The sequence below is a fragment of the Zeus faber genome (genome assembly GCF_960531495.2).
Source record: "Zeus faber genome assembly, chromosome: 8".
Lineage (NCBI taxonomy): Eukaryota > Metazoa > Chordata > Actinopteri > Zeiformes > Zeidae > Zeus > Zeus faber.
In genome coordinates, this window is record NC_137195.1 from 609662 (window position 1) to 628934 (window position 19273).

The window sequence follows — 19273 nt, forward strand, 5'->3', positions numbered from 1 at the left end:
ATCTCCAAGGTATCTGGAGGCGGAGCAAAAGTCCAGGTAGGTCTGCCCCCCTCCACCTGTCCAACCTCCGTCACGTTCAGGTTGCCATGGTAACGCCCACTTCCTGTTGCACCGCAGCACGTGAAGGACATCATCCTGCAGTCCAACCCCCTGCTGGAGGCATTCGGCAACGCCAAGACGGTCAGAAACAACAACTCCAGCCGCTTTGTAAGTCCGACCCGGTCCTGACACCATGCAGACCCCGTCCTGACCCCGTCCTGACCTTTCAAGCAGTTTGAAGCAGTTGAATCAGTAAAGTTCTGTTTGTTGGTTCTGTGTTGGTCTGTGATTCTGATCTGACTGAACCTTCTCGTTCCAGGGGAAGTACTTTGAGATCCAGTTCAGCCGAGGAGGAGAACCAGACGGAGGGAAGATCTCCAACTTCCTGCTGGAGAAGTCTAGGGTGGTGAACCAGAACCAGGGAGAGCGCAACTTCCACATCTACTACCAGGTACCAGATCCCAACCTAGTATCTCCAAGTACCATTTACTACCAAATACCAGAACCCAACCCAGTACCTCCTAGTACCATCTACTACCATGTACCAGAACCAATCTAGTATCTCCAAGTACCATCTACTACCAAGTACCAGAACCCAACCCAGTACCGCCTAGTACCCTCTACTACTAGGTACCAGAACCCAACCTAGTACCTCCTAGAACCATCTACTACCAGGTACCAGAACCCAACCTAGTACCGTCAAGTACCATCTACTACCAAGTTCCAGAACCCAACCCAGTACCGCATAGTACCATCTACTACCAGGTACCAGAGCCCAACCTAGTACCTCCTAGTAGCATCTACTACCAGGTACTAGAACCCAACCTAGTACCTCCAAGTACCATCCACTACCAAGTACCAGAACCCAACCCAGTATCTCCTAGTACCATCTACTACCAAGTACCAGAACCTCAGAACCCATCAATGTTCTAGGAAATCTCTGAGAAATCCCTGTGACCTCTGACCTATCTGTGTGACCGCTGTGTGACCTCTGACCCTAGCTACTGGAGGGCTGCAGCGTGGAGCAGAGAGAGAACCTGGGGATCACGACCCCGGACTATTACTTCTACCTGAACCAGAGCCAGACCTTCACTGTGGAGGACGTCAACGACAAGAAGGACTTCTCTGAGACCACGGTCTGTCTGTCCACCTGACTGTACAGACCACTTCTGTACAACTCTGTCTGTCATGCTGTCTGACTCCCTACGTGCCTGTCTGTCTGCCTCTCAGGAGGCCATGTCAGTGATTGGTCTGTCACCAGAGGAACAGGAAGTGGTTTTCCAGCTTGTTGCAGGAATCCTTCACCTTGGAAACATTTCATTCAGGGAGGAGCAGAACTACGCCGTGGTGGAGAGTGAGGACTGTGAGTGCACTTTAAATTTGAAGCATCCCCATGTAAGTGTTTTTATTTTGAAGCATCACCATGTGAGTGGTTTTATTTTGAAGCATCATCATGTAATTGTTTATTTTGAAGCATCACCATGTGAGTGTTTTTATTTTGAAGCACCATCATGTGAGTGCTTTTATTTTGAAGCATCACCATGTGAGTGCTTTTATTTTGAAGCATCATCATGTAATTGTTTATTTTGAAGCATCCCCATGTGAGTGTTTTTATTTTGAAGCATCACCATGTGAGTGGTTTTATTTTGAAGCATCACCATGTGAGTGTTTTTATTTTGAAGCACCATCATGTGAGTGCTTTTATTTTGAAGCATCACCAAGTGAGTGCTTTTATTTTGAAGCATCATCATGTAATTGTTTATTTTGAAGCATCCCCATGTGAGTGTTTTTATTTTGAAGTACCATCATGTGAGTGCTTTTATTTTGAAGCATCACCATGTGAGTGTTTTTATTTTGAAGCGCCCTCATGTGAGTGCTTTTATTTTGAAGCATCACCATGTGAGTGCTTTTATTTTGAAGCATCATCATGTAATTGTTTATTTTGAAGCATCCCCATGTGAGTGTTTTTATTTTGAAGCATCACCATGTGAGTGCTTTTATTTTGAAGCATCACCATGTGAGTGTTTTTATTTTGAAGCATCATCACGTGAGTGTTTTTATTTTGAAGCGCCCTCATGTGAGTGTTTTATTTTGAAGCCTGGTTTCCTCACTTCCCCCTCAGTCCTGGCCTTCCCCTGCTTCCTGCTGGGGCTGCCTCAGCAGGGGCTCTGCTCCAAGCTCACCAGCCGGGTGATGGACGGTCGCTGGGGTGGGCGCAGCGAGTCCATCGCCGTGACGATGAACACAGAGCAGGCGGCGTTCTCCAGAGACGCTCTGTCGAAGACGCTCTACTCCAGGCTGTTCGACTTCCTGGTGGAGGTGAGGTCACTTCCTATAGGAACAGGCAGACAGACAGATAGACAGGTAGAGAGAGAGACAGACTGATTGGTTGTTGAGGAAATGGAGCTGGATCCTCCTGAACTTCCTAGGGTCAGTTATTATACAGTATATCAATATTACACTTATTATATATTTATAATCTAATATGATTAATAATATAAATACTATATTTAATGTTATTATATATAAATATTATATTTTATTTATTTATATATATATATATATATATATATATAAATATATATATTCGATTTAATATTATATATATATCAATATTATATTTAATATTATTATACATATATAGATGTATATATATATATATTATATTTAATGTTATTATATATATATATATATATCAGTATTATATTTAATATTATATATACAGTATATATATATATATATATATATAGATAGATAGATAGATTTAATTTTATTATATATCAAAGCATGTAAAGAGTCTTAAAAAATTTAAATTAATATATATAGATTTTATTTTATTATATTTATATCAATATTATATTTAATATCATTATATATATTTATATAGAATTCATATATATATAATATTTTGTATATATCAATATTATATTTAATATATATATATATATATATATATATATATATATATATATATATAAATACTATATTTAATGTTCTTATATATATATATAGTTAATACTTGCGTGGTCAATGCGTTGCATTGACATTTCACTGCATACTGTATATGTATGAAAGTATGTCTATGTATGAAAGTATGTATATATATGAAAGTATGTATATGTATGAAAGTATGTTTATGTATGAAAGTATGTATGTATGAAAGTATGTCTATGTATGAAAGTATGTATATGTATGAAAGTATGTCTATGTATGGAAGCATGTCTATGTATGAAAGTATGTCTATGTATGAAAGCATGTCTATGTATGAAAGTATGTATATGTATGAAAGTATGTATGTATGAAAGTATGTCTATGTATGGAAGTATGTCTATGTATGGAAGTATGTCTATGTATGGAAGTATGTCTATGTATGAAAGTATGTCTATGTATGAAAGTATGTATATGTATGAAAATATGTATATGTATGGAAGTATGTATATGTATGAAAGTATGTATATGTATGAAAGTATGTCTATGTATGAAAGTATGTCTATGTATGAAAGTATGTCTATGTATGTATATGTATGAAAGTATGTCTATGTATGAAAATATGTATATGTATGGAAGTATGTATATGTATGAAAGTATGTATATGTATGAAAGTATGTCTATGTATGAAAGTATGTCTATGTATGAAAGTATGTCTATGTATGTCTATGTATGGAAGTATGTCTATGTATGAAAGTATGTCTATGTATGAAAATATGTATATGTATGGAAGTATGTATATGTATGGAAGTATGTATATGTATGAAAGTATGTATATGTATGAAAGTATGTACGTATGAAAGTATGTCTATGTATGAAAGTATGTCTATGTATGTCTATGTATGGAAGTATGTCTATGTATGAAAGTATGTCTATGTATGAAAGTATGTATATGTATGAAAGTATGTACGTATGAAAGTATGTCTATGTATGAAAGTATGTCTATGTATGTCTATGTATGAAAGTATGTCTATGTATGAAAGTATGTCTATGTATGGAAGTATGTCTATGTATGAAAATATGTATATGTATGGAAGTATGTATATGTATGAAAGTATGTATATGTATGAAAGTATGTACGTATGAAAGTATGTCTATGTATGAAAGTATGTCTATGTATGGAAGTATGTCTATGTATGAAAGTATGTCTATGTATGGAAGTATGTCTATGTATGAAAATATGTATATGTATGGAAGTATGTATATGTATGAAAGTATGTATATGTATGAAAGTATGTACGTATGAAAGTATGTCTATGTATGAAAGTATGTCTATGTATGGAAGTATGTCTATGTATGAAAGTATGTCTATGTATGAAAGTATGTCTATGTATGGAAGTATGTCTATGTATGTCTATGTATGAAAGTATGTCTATGTATGAAAGTATGTATATGTATGAAAGTATGTACGTATGAAAGTATGTCTATGTATGAAAGTATGTCTATGTATGGAAGTATGTCTATGTATGAAAGTATGTCTATGTATGAAAGTATGTCTATGTATGGAAGTATGTCTATGTATGTCTATGTATGAAAGTATGTCTATGTATGAAAGTATGTATATGTATGGAAGTATGTATATGTATGGAAGTATGTCTATGTATGAAAGTACGTATGTAGGTATGTATATGTATGAAAGTATGTATGTATGAAAGTATGTACGTATGAAAGTATGTCTATGTATGAAAGTATGTATATGTATTAAAGTATGTCTATGTATGAAAGTATGTATATGTATGATAGTATGTATGTGGCGAATAAACCTCTTGAATCTATATATAGTTATTGATCAGTAGTACATTAAATGAATATTTAGTTGATTAAGACTTCTGAACTGATACGTGGACCTGTCTGCCTGTCCTTCTGTCTGCCTGTCTCCCTCTCTCTGCCTGTCTCTCTCAGTCCGTCAACAAAGCGATGCAGAAGCATCAGGAGGAATTCAACATCGGAGTTTTGGATATTTACGGCTTCGAGATCTTCCAGGTCCAACACACACACACACACACACACACACACACACACACACACATACACACACACACACCTACACACACACACACACACACACACACACATATACACACACACACACACACACACACACACACACCTACACACACACACCTACACACACACACCTACACACCTACACACATACACACACACACACCTACACACACACACACACACACACACACACACATACACACACACACATACACATACACACACACACACACACACCTACACACACACACCTACACACACACACCTACACACCTACACACATACACACACACACACCTACACACACACACACACACACCTACACACACACACACACACACACCTACACACACACACACCTACACACACACACACACACCTACACACACACACCTACACACACACACCTACACACACACACAACTACACACACACACCTACACACACACACGCACGTACACACACACCTACACACACACACCTACACACACATACACACACACATGTACACATGTACACACACGCACGTACACACACACCTACACACCTACACACACACACACACACACACACACACCTACACACGTACACACACACACACACACACACACACACACACACACACACACACACACCTACACACACACACACACACACACCTACACACACACACACACACACACACACACACCTATACACACACACACACACACCTACACACACACACAGACACACACACATGTACACATGTACACACACGCACGTACACACACACCTACACACCTACACACACACACACACACACACACACATACACACACACACCTACACACGTACACACACACACACACACACACACACATACACACACACACCTACACACGTACACACACACCTACACACACACACACACACCTACACACACACACACACACACACACACACACACACACACACACACAGACACACACACACCTACACACGTACACACACACGGTGTGATACACTGTCTCCACCAGGGGGCGGTGGAGCTGGAGGTGGATGTGGAGGTGGAGCTGGAGGTGGATGTGGATGTTGAGGTGGAGCTGGAGGTGGATGTGGATGTTGAGGTGGAGCTGGAGGTGGATGTGGATGTTGAGGTGGAGCTGGAGGTGGATGTGGATGTTGAGGTGGAGCTGGAGGTGGATGTGGATGTTGAGGTGGAGCTGGAGGTGGATGTGGATGTTGAGGTGGAGCTGGAGCTGGAGGTGGATGTGGATGTTGAGGTGGAGCTGGAGGTGGATGTGGATGTTGAGGTGGAGCTGGAGGTGGAGGGAGTGTTTGTAAACAGCTTGTTGATGAAGAGGAGATTTAAACGTCATCAGTTGAAACTGATCCTGGTTCAAGTTGGTGTTGGTGCAGTTTCACCTGCGGCCTGAGAGGGCGCCGCGTGTGGCCACGCGCCTGGATGATTGAATACACAGATGAAATATTTCATTCTTCTCTGGAGATAAACATTGTTTTACTGAACTTGCAGTGTTTTAATTATTATATAATTGTATAAGTGTTGCATAGTGTTGTTATTAGTACTTTATATGAGTAACCTGTGTATTACGGTGTATTTCTGTGTATTTTTCAGATAAACGGTTTTGAACAGTTCTGCATCAACTTTGTCAACGAAAAACTGCAACAGATCTTCATCGAACTGACGCTGAAGGCGGAGCAGGTGGAGCAGAGTCTGACTGAAAATACATTCAAATGGATGACATTATAAATATATGATGTTTTATTATATATGCAATATTTTATTCGATATATTATATATACGATATTTTATTATATATATGATATTTTATTATATATTTCACAGATATTGGATCGGTTTGGATTCAGTTCTGTTTCATGGTTTTATCACATTAGATTCCATGACACATCAGAGGTTTTATAGAATTAGATCTTTGTCAATATATTGTATATTGATGTATTGATCCTTGAAGAGGAAATCTACTTCCTGTTAGTTGAAGTGGAGTTTTAAATAAAGTTTTCCTGACTTCCTGTCCCAGGAGGAGTACGTGCAGGAGGGGATCCACTGGACGCCCATCGACTACTTCAACAACAAGGTGGTGTGCGACCTGATCGAGTCCAAACTGGTGAGTGGCCGCTCCACAACGCACCTCCTGAGCCACGCCGCTCACCTGGATGCCACCTCCCAAAAAGTGGGAGGGTGCATGCTGGGAAATGTGGTGCCGCCCAGTCACAGGTGAGGCCTCCTCCGTGTTCAGTGAACTTCCTGTTTTCCCAGAATCCTCCTGGCATCATGAGCATTCTGGACGACGTGTGCGCCACCATGCACGCCAAGGTGGAGGGAGCCGACCACACCCTGGTGCAGAAGCTGCAGAGTCAGATCAGCGGCAACCAGCACTTCAGCAGCTGGAACAAGGGCTTCGTGGTGCACCACTACGCTGGCAAGGTACACACACAGAGACACACCCACACACACACACACACAGAGACACACACACACACACACACACACAGAGACACACACCTACACACACACACACACAGAGACACACACACACACACACAGAGACACACACACACACACACACACACACAGAGACACACACCTACACACACACACACACACACAGAGACACACACACACACACACACACAGAGACACACCTACACACACACACACACACAGAGACACACACACACACACACACACACACACACACACACAGAGACACACACACACACACACACACACACACACAGAGACACACACACACACACACACACACAGAGACACACACACACACACACACACACACACACACACAGAGACACACACACACACACACACACACACACACAGAGACACACACACACACACACACACACGCACACACACACACACAGAGACACTCACACACACACACACACACACACAGAGACACACACACACACACACAAACACACACACACACACAGACACACACACACACACACACACACACACACAGAGACACACACACACACACACACACACAGAGACACACACACACACACACACAGACACACACACACACACACACACACACACAGAGACACACACACACACACACACACACACACACACACACAGAGACACTCACACACACACACACACACACACACACACACACACACACACACACACACAGAGACAGACACACACACACACAGACACACACACACAGACACACACAGAGACACACACACACACAGAGACACACACACACACAGAGACACACACACACAGACACACACACACACACACACACACAGACACACACACAGACACACACACACACAGACACACACACACACACACACAGACACACACACACACATACACACACACACACACACACAGACACACACACACACAGACACACACACACACACACACAGACACACACACACACACACACACACACACACATACAGGATTTATGACGTGTGTGTGTGTGTGTGTGTGTGTGTGCAGGTGTCCTATGACGTCAGTGGGTTCTGTGAGAGGAACAGAGATGTTCTGTTCAACGACATCATCGAACTAATGCAGAGCAGCGAGTTGTGAGTAGTGACATCATCAAAGTGACATCACAACAGTGACATCATCACAGTGATCTCTCCTCTCTCTCTCAGCGCCTTCATCAGAGACTTGTTTCCAGAAAACTTGGAGGCAGAGAAGAGAGGACGACCGAGCACCGTGAGCAGCAAGATCAAGGTGAGAGAGGGTTGAGGGTCCTGTTCCCTGGAGCAAGGCAGTGACAGGGTTGAGGGTCCTGTTCCCTGGAGCAAGGCAGTGACAGGGTTGTTGGTTCCACTCCTTCAGAAGCAGGCCAACACCCTGGTGCAGACCCTGATGCGCTGCACACCTCACTACATCCGCTGCATCAAACCCAACGAAACCAAGCGTCCGCGGGACTGGGAGGATCCGCGGGTGCAGCATCAGGTGGAGTACCTGGGCCTGCGTGAGAACATCCGGGTGCGCCGCGCCGGCTACGCCTACAGGAGGGTGTTCAGCAAGTTCCTGCAGAGGTCAGAGGTCACATCAGCAGCGTTCAGGGGCAACTGGGGGCGGCGGAAAAACATCTCACCGTCAATTGATTTTGCCCAATCAGATGCCCGTACGTCGCACGACCCTGTACCGGTCCGCAGCCCAGTGTTTGTAAACCCCTGCATGAGCAGGTTGCCTAATGATGAATATTAAATATTAAATATTGAATATTAAATATTTGTTCTTTTTGATCTGAAAACATTCCTTCATCTTGTGGTTTTAAAGTTACGGTGGCGGACCATAGCAGGTCGTTTGGTGTCCAGATGGGGGCCTCGGGCCATGGTTTGAGACCCCTGCTCTGAAATCTGTGTGTGTGTGTGTGTGTGTGTGTGTGTGTGTGTGTGTGTGTGTGTGTGTGTGTGTGTGTGTGTGTGTGTGTGTGTGTGTGTGTGTGTGTGTGTGGTAGGTATGCCATCCTGACCCCTGAGACGTGGCCCCGCTGGGGGGCGGAGCAGCGTGGTGGGGTCCTGCACCTCCTCAGCTCCGTCCACATGGAGCAGGACCAGTTCCAACTGGGAACCAGCAAAGTGTTTATCAAGGCTCCGGAGTCGGTACGACACACACACACCTACACACACACACACTGAAACATGCACACACTGACACACAAACACACACACACACATCTTAAAATATTTAATTCTGATTCTGATCAATGGTTTCGATTGATCCATCATCATCATTCCAACAACAACAAGCTGCTGTCATGGCGATCCGGAACTCAACCCAGTCACGTCTTGTGTGAATCCACTAGAGCAGCTCTGTTTACCTTCCATGTATTACCTGGACAATACCTGGACAATACCTGGATAAAACCTTGATAAAACCTTGATAAAACCTTGATAAAATCTTGATAAAATCTTGATAAAACCTTGATAAAATCTTGATAAAATCTTGATAAAACCTTGATAAAGAAGCACTTAAAGAAGCACTTGAAGACCCAGCTCTTCAGTGAGTACCTCCTGTCCTAACCTACAATTACTTAGCACCACCTTGCAGTATTTATTGTTACACTAATGTTGTTGTTACACTAATCTCTGTCGCAATGTAGCTTGAATGTTATTCTCCCTTGTAAGTCGCTTTGGATAAAAGCGTCTGCTAAATGACTAAATGTAATGTAAATGTAAATAATACCTTGAAAAAACCTTGATAATACCTTCATAATACCTTGCGGCCCTTTGCGTGTGTTGTGTTTGAAACGCCGATGTCGGTGCCTCTGCCCTCGAGCAAGGCACTGCGCACCCTGTCTCACTATGTAACTGTCATCCAGCTCTTCCTGTTGGAGGAGATGAGAGACAGGAAGTACAACGGCTACGCTCGTGTGATCCAGAAGGCCTGGAGGAAACACATTGCGGTTAGGAAGTACGTCAAGATGAGGGAGGAAGGTAAGAGCGTCTTCATCTTCATCAAAATACACAGTAAATATGTGTGCTGCTTATTAAAGTACACATTAACCTCACGCCGTGATAGAAGGGAGTGTTTCTGACAGCACAGTCTCAAAGCTTCACATAGAAACCAACAGCGTCCCCTAGTGTAACCATGCTAACCATGCTAACCAGGTTCCTGTGCTCCTCAGCCTCCGACATCCTGCTGAACAAGAAGGAACGCCGCAGGAACAGCCTGAACAGGAATTTTGTGGGTGACTATATCGGAACCGACAACCGCCCGGAGATCCGTCAGTTTGTCGGACGCAGAGAGAGGATCGACTTCGCCGACGTCGTCATCAAATACGACCGAAGATTCAGGGTGAGACTCAAACCAGACCATGAGGAACCCAAGAACAGGAATTAGGGTCCATTTAGAACCAGAGATCCATCATGAACCAGAAGTTCCTTTAGAACCAGAAATCAATTTTATATCCAGGTCCATTAGGAAGGATCTTTAAGAACCAGGGGTTCATGAGGAACCAGAGATCCTGTAGAACCAGTGGTCCATGTAGAACCAGTGTTCCTGTGGAACCAGTGGTCCATATAGAACCAAGGTTCCTGTAGAATGAGTGGTCTACATAGAACCAGGGATCCTGTAGAACTAGAGATACTGTAGAACCAGAGATCCTGTAGAACCAGCGGCCACTGTAGAACCAGTGGTCCTTGTAGAACCAGGAGTTCTGCAGAACCAGAGATCCCGTAGAACCAAGGTTCCTGTAGCACCATTGGTACATTTAGAACCAGGGATCCTGTAGAAGCAGCATTCCTGTAGAACCAGTGTTCCTGCAGAGCCAGTGATCCTGTAGAACCAGAGATCTTGTAGAACCAGGGGTCCTGTAGAACCACAGGTCCTGTAGAGCCAGGGTCCTGTAGAACCAGTGGTCCATGTAGAACCAGTGGTCCATGTAGAACCATGGTTCTTGTAGAACCAGCATTCCTGTGGAACCAGTGGTCCATGTAGAACCAGGGTTCCTGTAGAATGAGTGGTCCACATAGAACGAGGGATTCTGTAGAACCAGAGATCCTGTAGAGCCACGTTCCTGTAGAACTAGTGACCATTGTAGAACCAGGGTTCCCGTCGAACTAGAAATCCTGTAGAACCAAGTGTCCTGTAGAACCAGGTCTCCTGTAGAACCAGGTCTCCTGTAGAACGAGGTGTCCTGTAGAACCAGGTGTCCTGTAGAACCAGGGATCATGTAGAACCAGGGGCCCTGTAGAACCAGGGTCCTGTAGAACCAGGGGCCCTGTAGAACCAGGGTCCTGTAGAACCTCCCACTTTAAGCCCCTCCTCCTGTTCCTCCAGCCGGTGAAGCGTGACCTGGTTCTGACCCCGAGGTTCCTCTACCTGATTGGTCGGGAGAAGGTGACGCAGGGTCCAGAGAAAGGTCGGATCCGGGAGGTTCTGAAGAGACACATCGAGCTGGACCACATCCAGTCTGTCTCTCTGAGGTAGCCGTCTGTCTGACTGTACACCTGTCTAAGTAGATACCCGTCCGTCTGCCTGACTCCACCCGTCCACCTGTCTCCAGCACCCTGCAGGACGACTTCTTCATCGTGCACGAGGAGCAGTACGACAGCGTCCTGCGAAGCGTCTTCAAGACGGAGTTTCTCAGTTTGCTGCTCAAACGATACGACGAGAAGACGCAGAAGAGGCTGCCGCTCAAGTTCAACAACCTGTCAGTACTCTACTGTGTACTCTGTGTACTCTCCTGTGTACTCTGTGTACTCGATGTACTGTACTGAGTACTCTGTGTACTCTATGTACTCTACTGTGTACTCTATGTATTCTATGTACTGCACTGAGTACTCTGTGTACTCTATGTACTCTACTGTGTACTGTATGTACTCTATGTACTCTACTGTGTACTCTATGTACTCTATGTACTGCACTGAGTACTCTGTGTACTCTATGTACTTAAGGTAGTGTACTGTGTACTCTATGTACTCTATGTACTGTACCGTGTACCCTATATACTGTACCGTATACTCTATGTACTCTAGGTACTCTATCGTGTACTCTATGTACTATACCGAGTACTCTATGTACTCTAGGTACTCTACTGTGTACTCTATGTATGTCAGGTATTGTACCCTGTGCTCTATTCACTCTAGGTACTGTCCTTTGTACTCTACGCACTCTAGGTACTGTACTGTGTACCCTAGGTACTGTACTGTGTACTCTATGTACTCTAGGTACTGTAATGTGTACTCTATGTACTCTAGGTACTGTGTTGAGTACTCTATGTACTCTGTGTGCTGTACCGTGTACTCTATGTACTCTATGTACTGTACCGTGTACTCTATGTACTCTAGGTACTGTACCGTGTACTCTATGTACTCTATGTACTGTACCGAGTACTCTATGTACTCTACTGTGTACTCTATGTACTTCAGGTATTGTACCCTGTGCTCTATGCACTCTAGGTACTGTCCTTTGTAATCTACATACTCTAGGTACTGTACTGTGTACTGTAGGCACTGTACTGTGTACTCTATGTACTCTTTGTACCGCGTCTGTACTGCGTCCAGGTCTTGTCCGCTGTTCAACCTGCTCCACCCTTCTCTCTAGGCTGGAGTTCAAGGTGAAGAAGGGCGGGTGGGGTCCGTTCGGGGGCTCTGGCTCCAGGCAGATCCAGTTCCATGTGGGAGCAGGAGACGAGGTGGTGCTCAAGACCAGCGGCAAGGTGCTGCTGGTCAGCATCGGTCCAGGCCTCCCCAAGAACTCCAGTAGGTTCCGCTTCCTTCTCTGGCTTCCTGTCTGCTCCTGCTGCACGCTGAGGTCACTTCCTGTGTTCTTGTTGCTGTGCAGGACCCACCCGCAGGGACAAGCGCAAGAGTCGATACCTGGGCAACCAGGCTCCGCCCCCCGACTCAGCAGGTAGCAGGAGTATCACCGGCGTATCCAGAGAAACCAGAGTATCACCAGCATCCTGCAGCACAACTCTAACCACACCGTCAAAACAGAGACTTTGTGGAGTAGTAGTGACAGGGCCCTGTGGTATTACTACTAGTACTAGTAGTGTTACTACTACTACTACTATTATTACCGCTACTACTAATAGACATAATATTACTAGTAGTAATACTACTCGTAGTAGTAATGATACTAGTAATATAGTAATAGTATTATCACTATTAGCATTACTAGTACTATTAAGTACTAGTAATAGTAAGAGTAGTACTTTCTGTATTTTCATGTTTCTCCTCCTCCTCCTTCTCCTCTCTCCTCCTCCTCTCCTCTCTCCTCCTCCTCTCTTCTCTCCTCTCTCCTCCTCCTCTTCCTCCTCCCCTCCTCCTCCTCTCCTCTCTCCTCCTCCTCTCCTCTCCTCCTCCTCCTCTCCTCCTCCTCCTCCTCCTTCTCCTCTCTCCTCCTCCTCTCCTCTCTCCTCCTCCTCTCTTCTCTCCTCTCTCCTCCTCCTCCTCCTCCTCTCCTCTCTCCTCCTCCTCTCTTCTCTCCTCTCTCCTCCTCCTCCTCCTCTCCTCCTCCTCCTCCTCCTTCTCCTCTCTCCTCCTCCTCTCCTCTCTCCTCCTCCTCTCTTCTCTCCTCTCTCCTCCTCCTCCTCCTCCTCCTCTCCTCCTCCTCCTCCTCCTTCTCCTCTCTCCTCCTCCTCTCCTCTCTCCTCCTCCTCTCCTCCTCCTCTCCTCTCCTCTCCTCCTCTCCTCTCCTCCTCCTCTCCTCTCTCCTCCTCCTCCTCTCCTCTCTCCTCCTCCTCTCTTCTCTCCTCTCTCCTCCTCCTCTCTTCTCTCCTCTCTCCTCCTCCTCTTCCTCCTCCTCTCCTCTCTCCTCCTCCCCTCCTCCTCCTCTCCTCTCTCCTCCTCCTCTCCTCTCCTCCTCCTCCTCTCCTCTCCTCCTCTCCTCCTCCTCCTCCTCCTTCTCCTCTCTCCTCCTCCTCCTCTCCTCTCTCCTCCTCCTCCTTCTCCTCTCTTCTCCTCCTCCTCTCTTCTCTCCTCTCTCCTCCTCCTCCTCCTCCTCCTCTTCCTCCTCCTCTCCTCTCTCCTCCTCCCCTCCTCCTCCTCTCCTCCTCCTCCTCTCCTCTCCTCCTCTCCTCCTCCTCCTCCTCCTCCTCTCTTCTCTCCTCTCTCCTCCTCCTCCTCCTCCTCCTCTTCCTCTTCCTCCTCCTCTCCTCTCTCCTCCTCCCCTCCTCCTCCTCTCCTCCTCCTCCTCTCCTCTCCTCCTCTCCTCCTCCTCCTCCTCCTCCTCCTTCTCCTCCTCTCTCCTCTTCTCCTACAGCTTCTGGGAGGCTGTTCCAGAGCAGCAGAGGAGGTGACAGAGGCCGGAGAGGAGGTGGCTTCTCCTCCAGAGGCTCCCTGCTGAGGCAGCAGTCCACCATGGAGCAGCCCAGCCTGCCCAGGCACCAGAACCAGCAGAGAGCCCCTGCCCCCAACCAGGACATGGGCTTCATGGGGGTCCCAGACCAGGGCGTCGCAGGGTGAGAAGATGCCGGTTCCTCATTCTGTGGATGTTGTAGAGGGTCGTGGTGATGTTGGTTAAGCCGGTTGTCCAGGACAAGGGTTAGATCAGAATGTGTCAGCCTGTAATATTGGCTCTTTTATATCACAGTACTGAATATGGAAAGTGCTTTTACTTTGACAACTTAAAGTACTTTAACTTCACCAGAAATGTTGACATGGTACTTGACTGCAGTACTTGTGTGTCAGGGTACTCGTCGTCGTGTGGTATTAATAGCAGGAGTTGCTGTCACTACCGCAGGCTCCAGCGGAGACGCTCAAAGGAGGTGAAGCCGCTTCCGGGCGCCGGGCGTCCCAAGCCGGTGCCCAAGCCCCGCCCCCGCACGCCACAGTGCCGCGCGCTCTACGCGTACGACGCCCAGGACACGGACGAGCTGAGCTTCAACACCGATGACGTCATCGACATCCTGACGGAAGGTGAGCGTCATCTGTTCATTTCATAGTTTGTATATTGATTGTGCTTTCACCATCATTATACAAACTACTTTCACAAAGAGTTGTGTTGTAACAATAACAATAAAAAAGTAACAATGACAGTAACAATAACAATGACAGTAACAATGACAGTAACAATAACAATGACAATAACAATAACAGTAACAATAACAATGACAGTAACAATAACAATGACAGTAACAATAACAATGACAGTAACAATAACAGTAACAATAACAATGACAGTAACAATGACAGTAACAATAACAATGACAGTAACAATAACAATGACAGTAACAATAACAATGACAGTAACAATAATAGTAACAATAACAATGACAGTAACAATAACAATGACAGTAACAATGACAGTAACAATAACAATGACAGTAACAATGACAGTAACAATGACAGTAACAATAACAATGACAATAACAATAACAGTAACAATAACAATGACAGTAACAATAACAATGACAGTAACAATAACAATGACAGTAACAATGACAGTAACAATAACAATGACAATAACAATAACAGTAACAATAACAATGACAATAACAATAACAGTAACAATAACAATGACAGTAACAATAACAATGACAGTAACAATGACAGTAACAATAACAATGACAATAACAATAACAGTAACAATAACAATGACAGTAACAATAACAGTAACAATAACAATGACAGTAACAATAACAGTAACAATAACAATGACAGTAACAATAACAATGACAATAACAATAACAGTAACAATAACAATGACAGTAACAATAACAATGACAGTAACAATAACAGTAACAATAACAATGACAGTAACAATAACAATGACAGTAACAATAACAATGACAGTAACAATAATAGTAACAATAACAATGTAACAGTAACATTGACAGTGACAGTGTGACATCACCGGGTGTCATGACATTTCACTGCATACATGTATGAACGTGTGTATATGTATGTGACAAATAACCTCTTGAATCTTGTTTAGATTATTATCTTTCATTCCTAAAATCTGCTGTTTGACTCTGTTCACTGTGAGTTCAACACGAAGAATAAAATGATCATTATGACCCTTCAACTTGAAATGAGTAAAATGTAAATAGAACTGTGTGTGTGTGTGTGTGTGTGTGTGTGTATGTGTGTGTGTATGTGTCTCTGTGTGTGTGTGTGTGTGTGTGTGTATGTGTGTGTGTATGTGTGTGTGTGTATGTGTGTGTGTGTATGTGTGTGTGTATGTGTCTCTGTGTGTGTGTGTGTGTGTGTGTGTATGTGTGTGTGTATGTGTGTGTGTGTATGTGTGTGTGTGTATGTGTGTGTGTATGTGTCTCTGTGTGTGTGTGTGTGTGTGTGTGTGTGTGTATGTGTGTGTGTGTGTGTGTGTGTGTGTGTCTCTGTGTGTGTGTGTGTATGTGTGTCTCTGTGTGTGTGTGTGTATGTGTGCCTGTGTGTATGTGTGTGTGTGTGTGTGTGTGTGTGTGTGTGTGTGTGTGTGTGTGTGTGTGTCTCTGTGTGTGTGTGTGTATGTGTGCCTGTGTGTGCCTGTGTGTGTGTGTGCAGATCCATCAGGCTGGTGGTTCGGGCGTCTGCGTGGCAGGGAGGGGATGTTTCCTGGAAACTATGTGGAGAAACTGTAGCTTGAACAAATATGAGGAGTTCGTTTCATCAACATTTTGATTTCTATGCTGAGTGGAAACACGTGGATGGAGCAGGTTTTGTGTGTCCACATCCTGTTGAACTGTTGAACTACTTCCTGTCTCAGTTTAACACTCGACTTGATGGATCCATCGTCATTTCTACGTCTCTGATCGGCTGCTCCGTTTTTAAACACAGTGTTTGTTTTTATGCTTTTTCAAGACCATTGTTTATTCAATCATTAAATATCTTTGTTCAAGGATTTAAAAGTTTTTTTTGTCATTTATCACATTTTAAACATAAATGTAAAGAAAAAACATGATGATACACTAAACATTAAACTTTTGATGCTCATCCTGTGACTGTGAAACCTTTATTAGAACCTTCTCACTCAAACATCATCTTTCCAAATTGAGGCCGAGATATGACATGATGTAAAACAGATATATGATATAATACAAAGAAAACAGATATAGAATATACATAAAGAACAAAATACACCAAAAACAAGATATGCTGTGTAATATAGAATGTATCACTGCATGACATACAGAAAACACGTTTATCACATAACATAATACAACATAACAATACAACATAAAATAACATAACATAAGACTGTAATGTAAGAAACATAACATAATATAACATAACAATACAACATAGCATAACATAACACAAGAAATATAACATAACAATGCAACATAGCATAACATAACACTGTGACACAAGAAACATAACATAATATAACATAACAATACAACATAGCATAACATAACACAAGAAATATAACATAACAATGCAACATAGCATAACATAACACTGTGACACAAGAAACATAACATAATATAACATAACAATACAACATAACGCCGTAACACAAGAAACATAACATAATATAACATAACAATACAACATAACATAACACTGTAACACAAGAAACATAATATAACATAACAATACAACATAACGCCGTAACACAAGAAACATAACATAATATAACATAACAATACAACATAACATAACACTGTAACACAAGAAACATAATATAACATAACAATACAACATAGTATAACATAACACTGTAACACAAGAAACATAATATAACAACAATACAACATAACATAACACTAATATAAGAAACATAACAATACAACATAGTATAACATAATATAAGAAACATAACATAATATAACAACAATACAACATAATATAAGAAACATAATATATTACATTACATTTACATTACATTGATCAGATGCTTTTATCCGAAGCAACTTACAATTGTTCAAACACCGACGGACGCAGCCATCAGGAGCAATGAGGGGTTAAGTGTCTTGCTCAAGGACACTACAGCATGCTAGCAGGAGGAGCCTGGGATCCAACCAGCAACCTTTACATCACTAGACCACCAGCTCTACCTCCTGAGCTACCGCCCCCATATAATATAACATAACAATACAACATAGTATAACATAATATAAGAAACATAACATAATATACCAACAATGCAACATAGTATAACATAACGCAATATAAGAAACATAATATAACATAACAATACAACATAGTATAACATAACACAATATAAGAAACATAACATCATATAACATAATATAAAAAAACATAACATAATATAACAAGACAATTTGACACAATAATGTAACAAAATAACAATATATAACATAATATAATAACATAAGAGTGCAGAACATAACATGACAATCATAACAATATAATATAACAACATAAAACATTACAATATAACATAATTTAACAACACATAACATAACATGAAAATACATAACTCTTCCTCCTCTTCTTCTTCTTCTTTGTGCTGCTCCCGTTAGGAGTGGCCTCAATGGATCATCTGCCTCCAACACCTTGTGTTCTGTGCATCCTCCTCCCTGACACCACCCGCCTGCATGTCCTCCCTCAGCACCTCCATCAAGCTTCTCTTTGGCTTCCTCTTTTCCTCTTGCCTGGCAGCTCCACCCTCAGCCTCCTCCTCCCAATGTAACTCTCATCTCTCCTCCACACGTGTCCAAACCATCTCAGTCTCCACCTGGAAATAATATAGATAAATGTAGAAGATATAGAAACTACATGGATATAGAAATACTTCCCAACTCTGCTCAAAATTACGGTGACGGACGCCGGTGACGGACGCCGG

General features: G+C 43.0%; 1 protein-coding gene across 1 annotated transcript in view; it reads left to right on the forward strand.

Moving 5' to 3' along the window:
- Positions 1-17357, forward strand: part of myo1eb (myosin IEb) — a 39550-nt gene extending 22193 nt beyond the window's left edge. The window contains exons 5-27 of the mRNA XM_080005400.1: positions 1-36; positions 118-207; positions 359-490; positions 1041-1175; positions 1270-1402; positions 2162-2358; positions 4930-5010; positions 6653-6739; positions 7077-7163; positions 7316-7483; positions 8552-8637; positions 8710-8791; positions 8900-9105; positions 9531-9675; positions 10395-10509; positions 10701-10870; positions 11855-12000; positions 12081-12227; positions 13121-13278; positions 13361-13429; positions 14783-14981; positions 15263-15438; positions 17026-17357. The exon at positions 1-36 is cut by the window's left edge and continues 52 nt beyond it. Of these exons, the coding sequence (XP_079861526.1) occupies positions 1-36; positions 118-207; positions 359-490; positions 1041-1175; positions 1270-1402; positions 2162-2358; positions 4930-5010; positions 6653-6739; positions 7077-7163; positions 7316-7483; positions 8552-8637; positions 8710-8791; positions 8900-9105; positions 9531-9675; positions 10395-10509; positions 10701-10870; positions 11855-12000; positions 12081-12227; positions 13121-13278; positions 13361-13429; positions 14783-14981; positions 15263-15438; positions 17026-17102 (2922 nt within the window). The 3' untranslated portion in view covers positions 17103-17357. The remainder of the gene's footprint in view (positions 37-117; positions 208-358; positions 491-1040; positions 1176-1269; positions 1403-2161; positions 2359-4929; positions 5011-6652; positions 6740-7076; positions 7164-7315; positions 7484-8551; positions 8638-8709; positions 8792-8899; positions 9106-9530; positions 9676-10394; positions 10510-10700; positions 10871-11854; positions 12001-12080; positions 12228-13120; positions 13279-13360; positions 13430-14782; positions 14982-15262; positions 15439-17025) is intronic.
- Positions 17358-19273: the final 1916 nt, after the last annotated feature.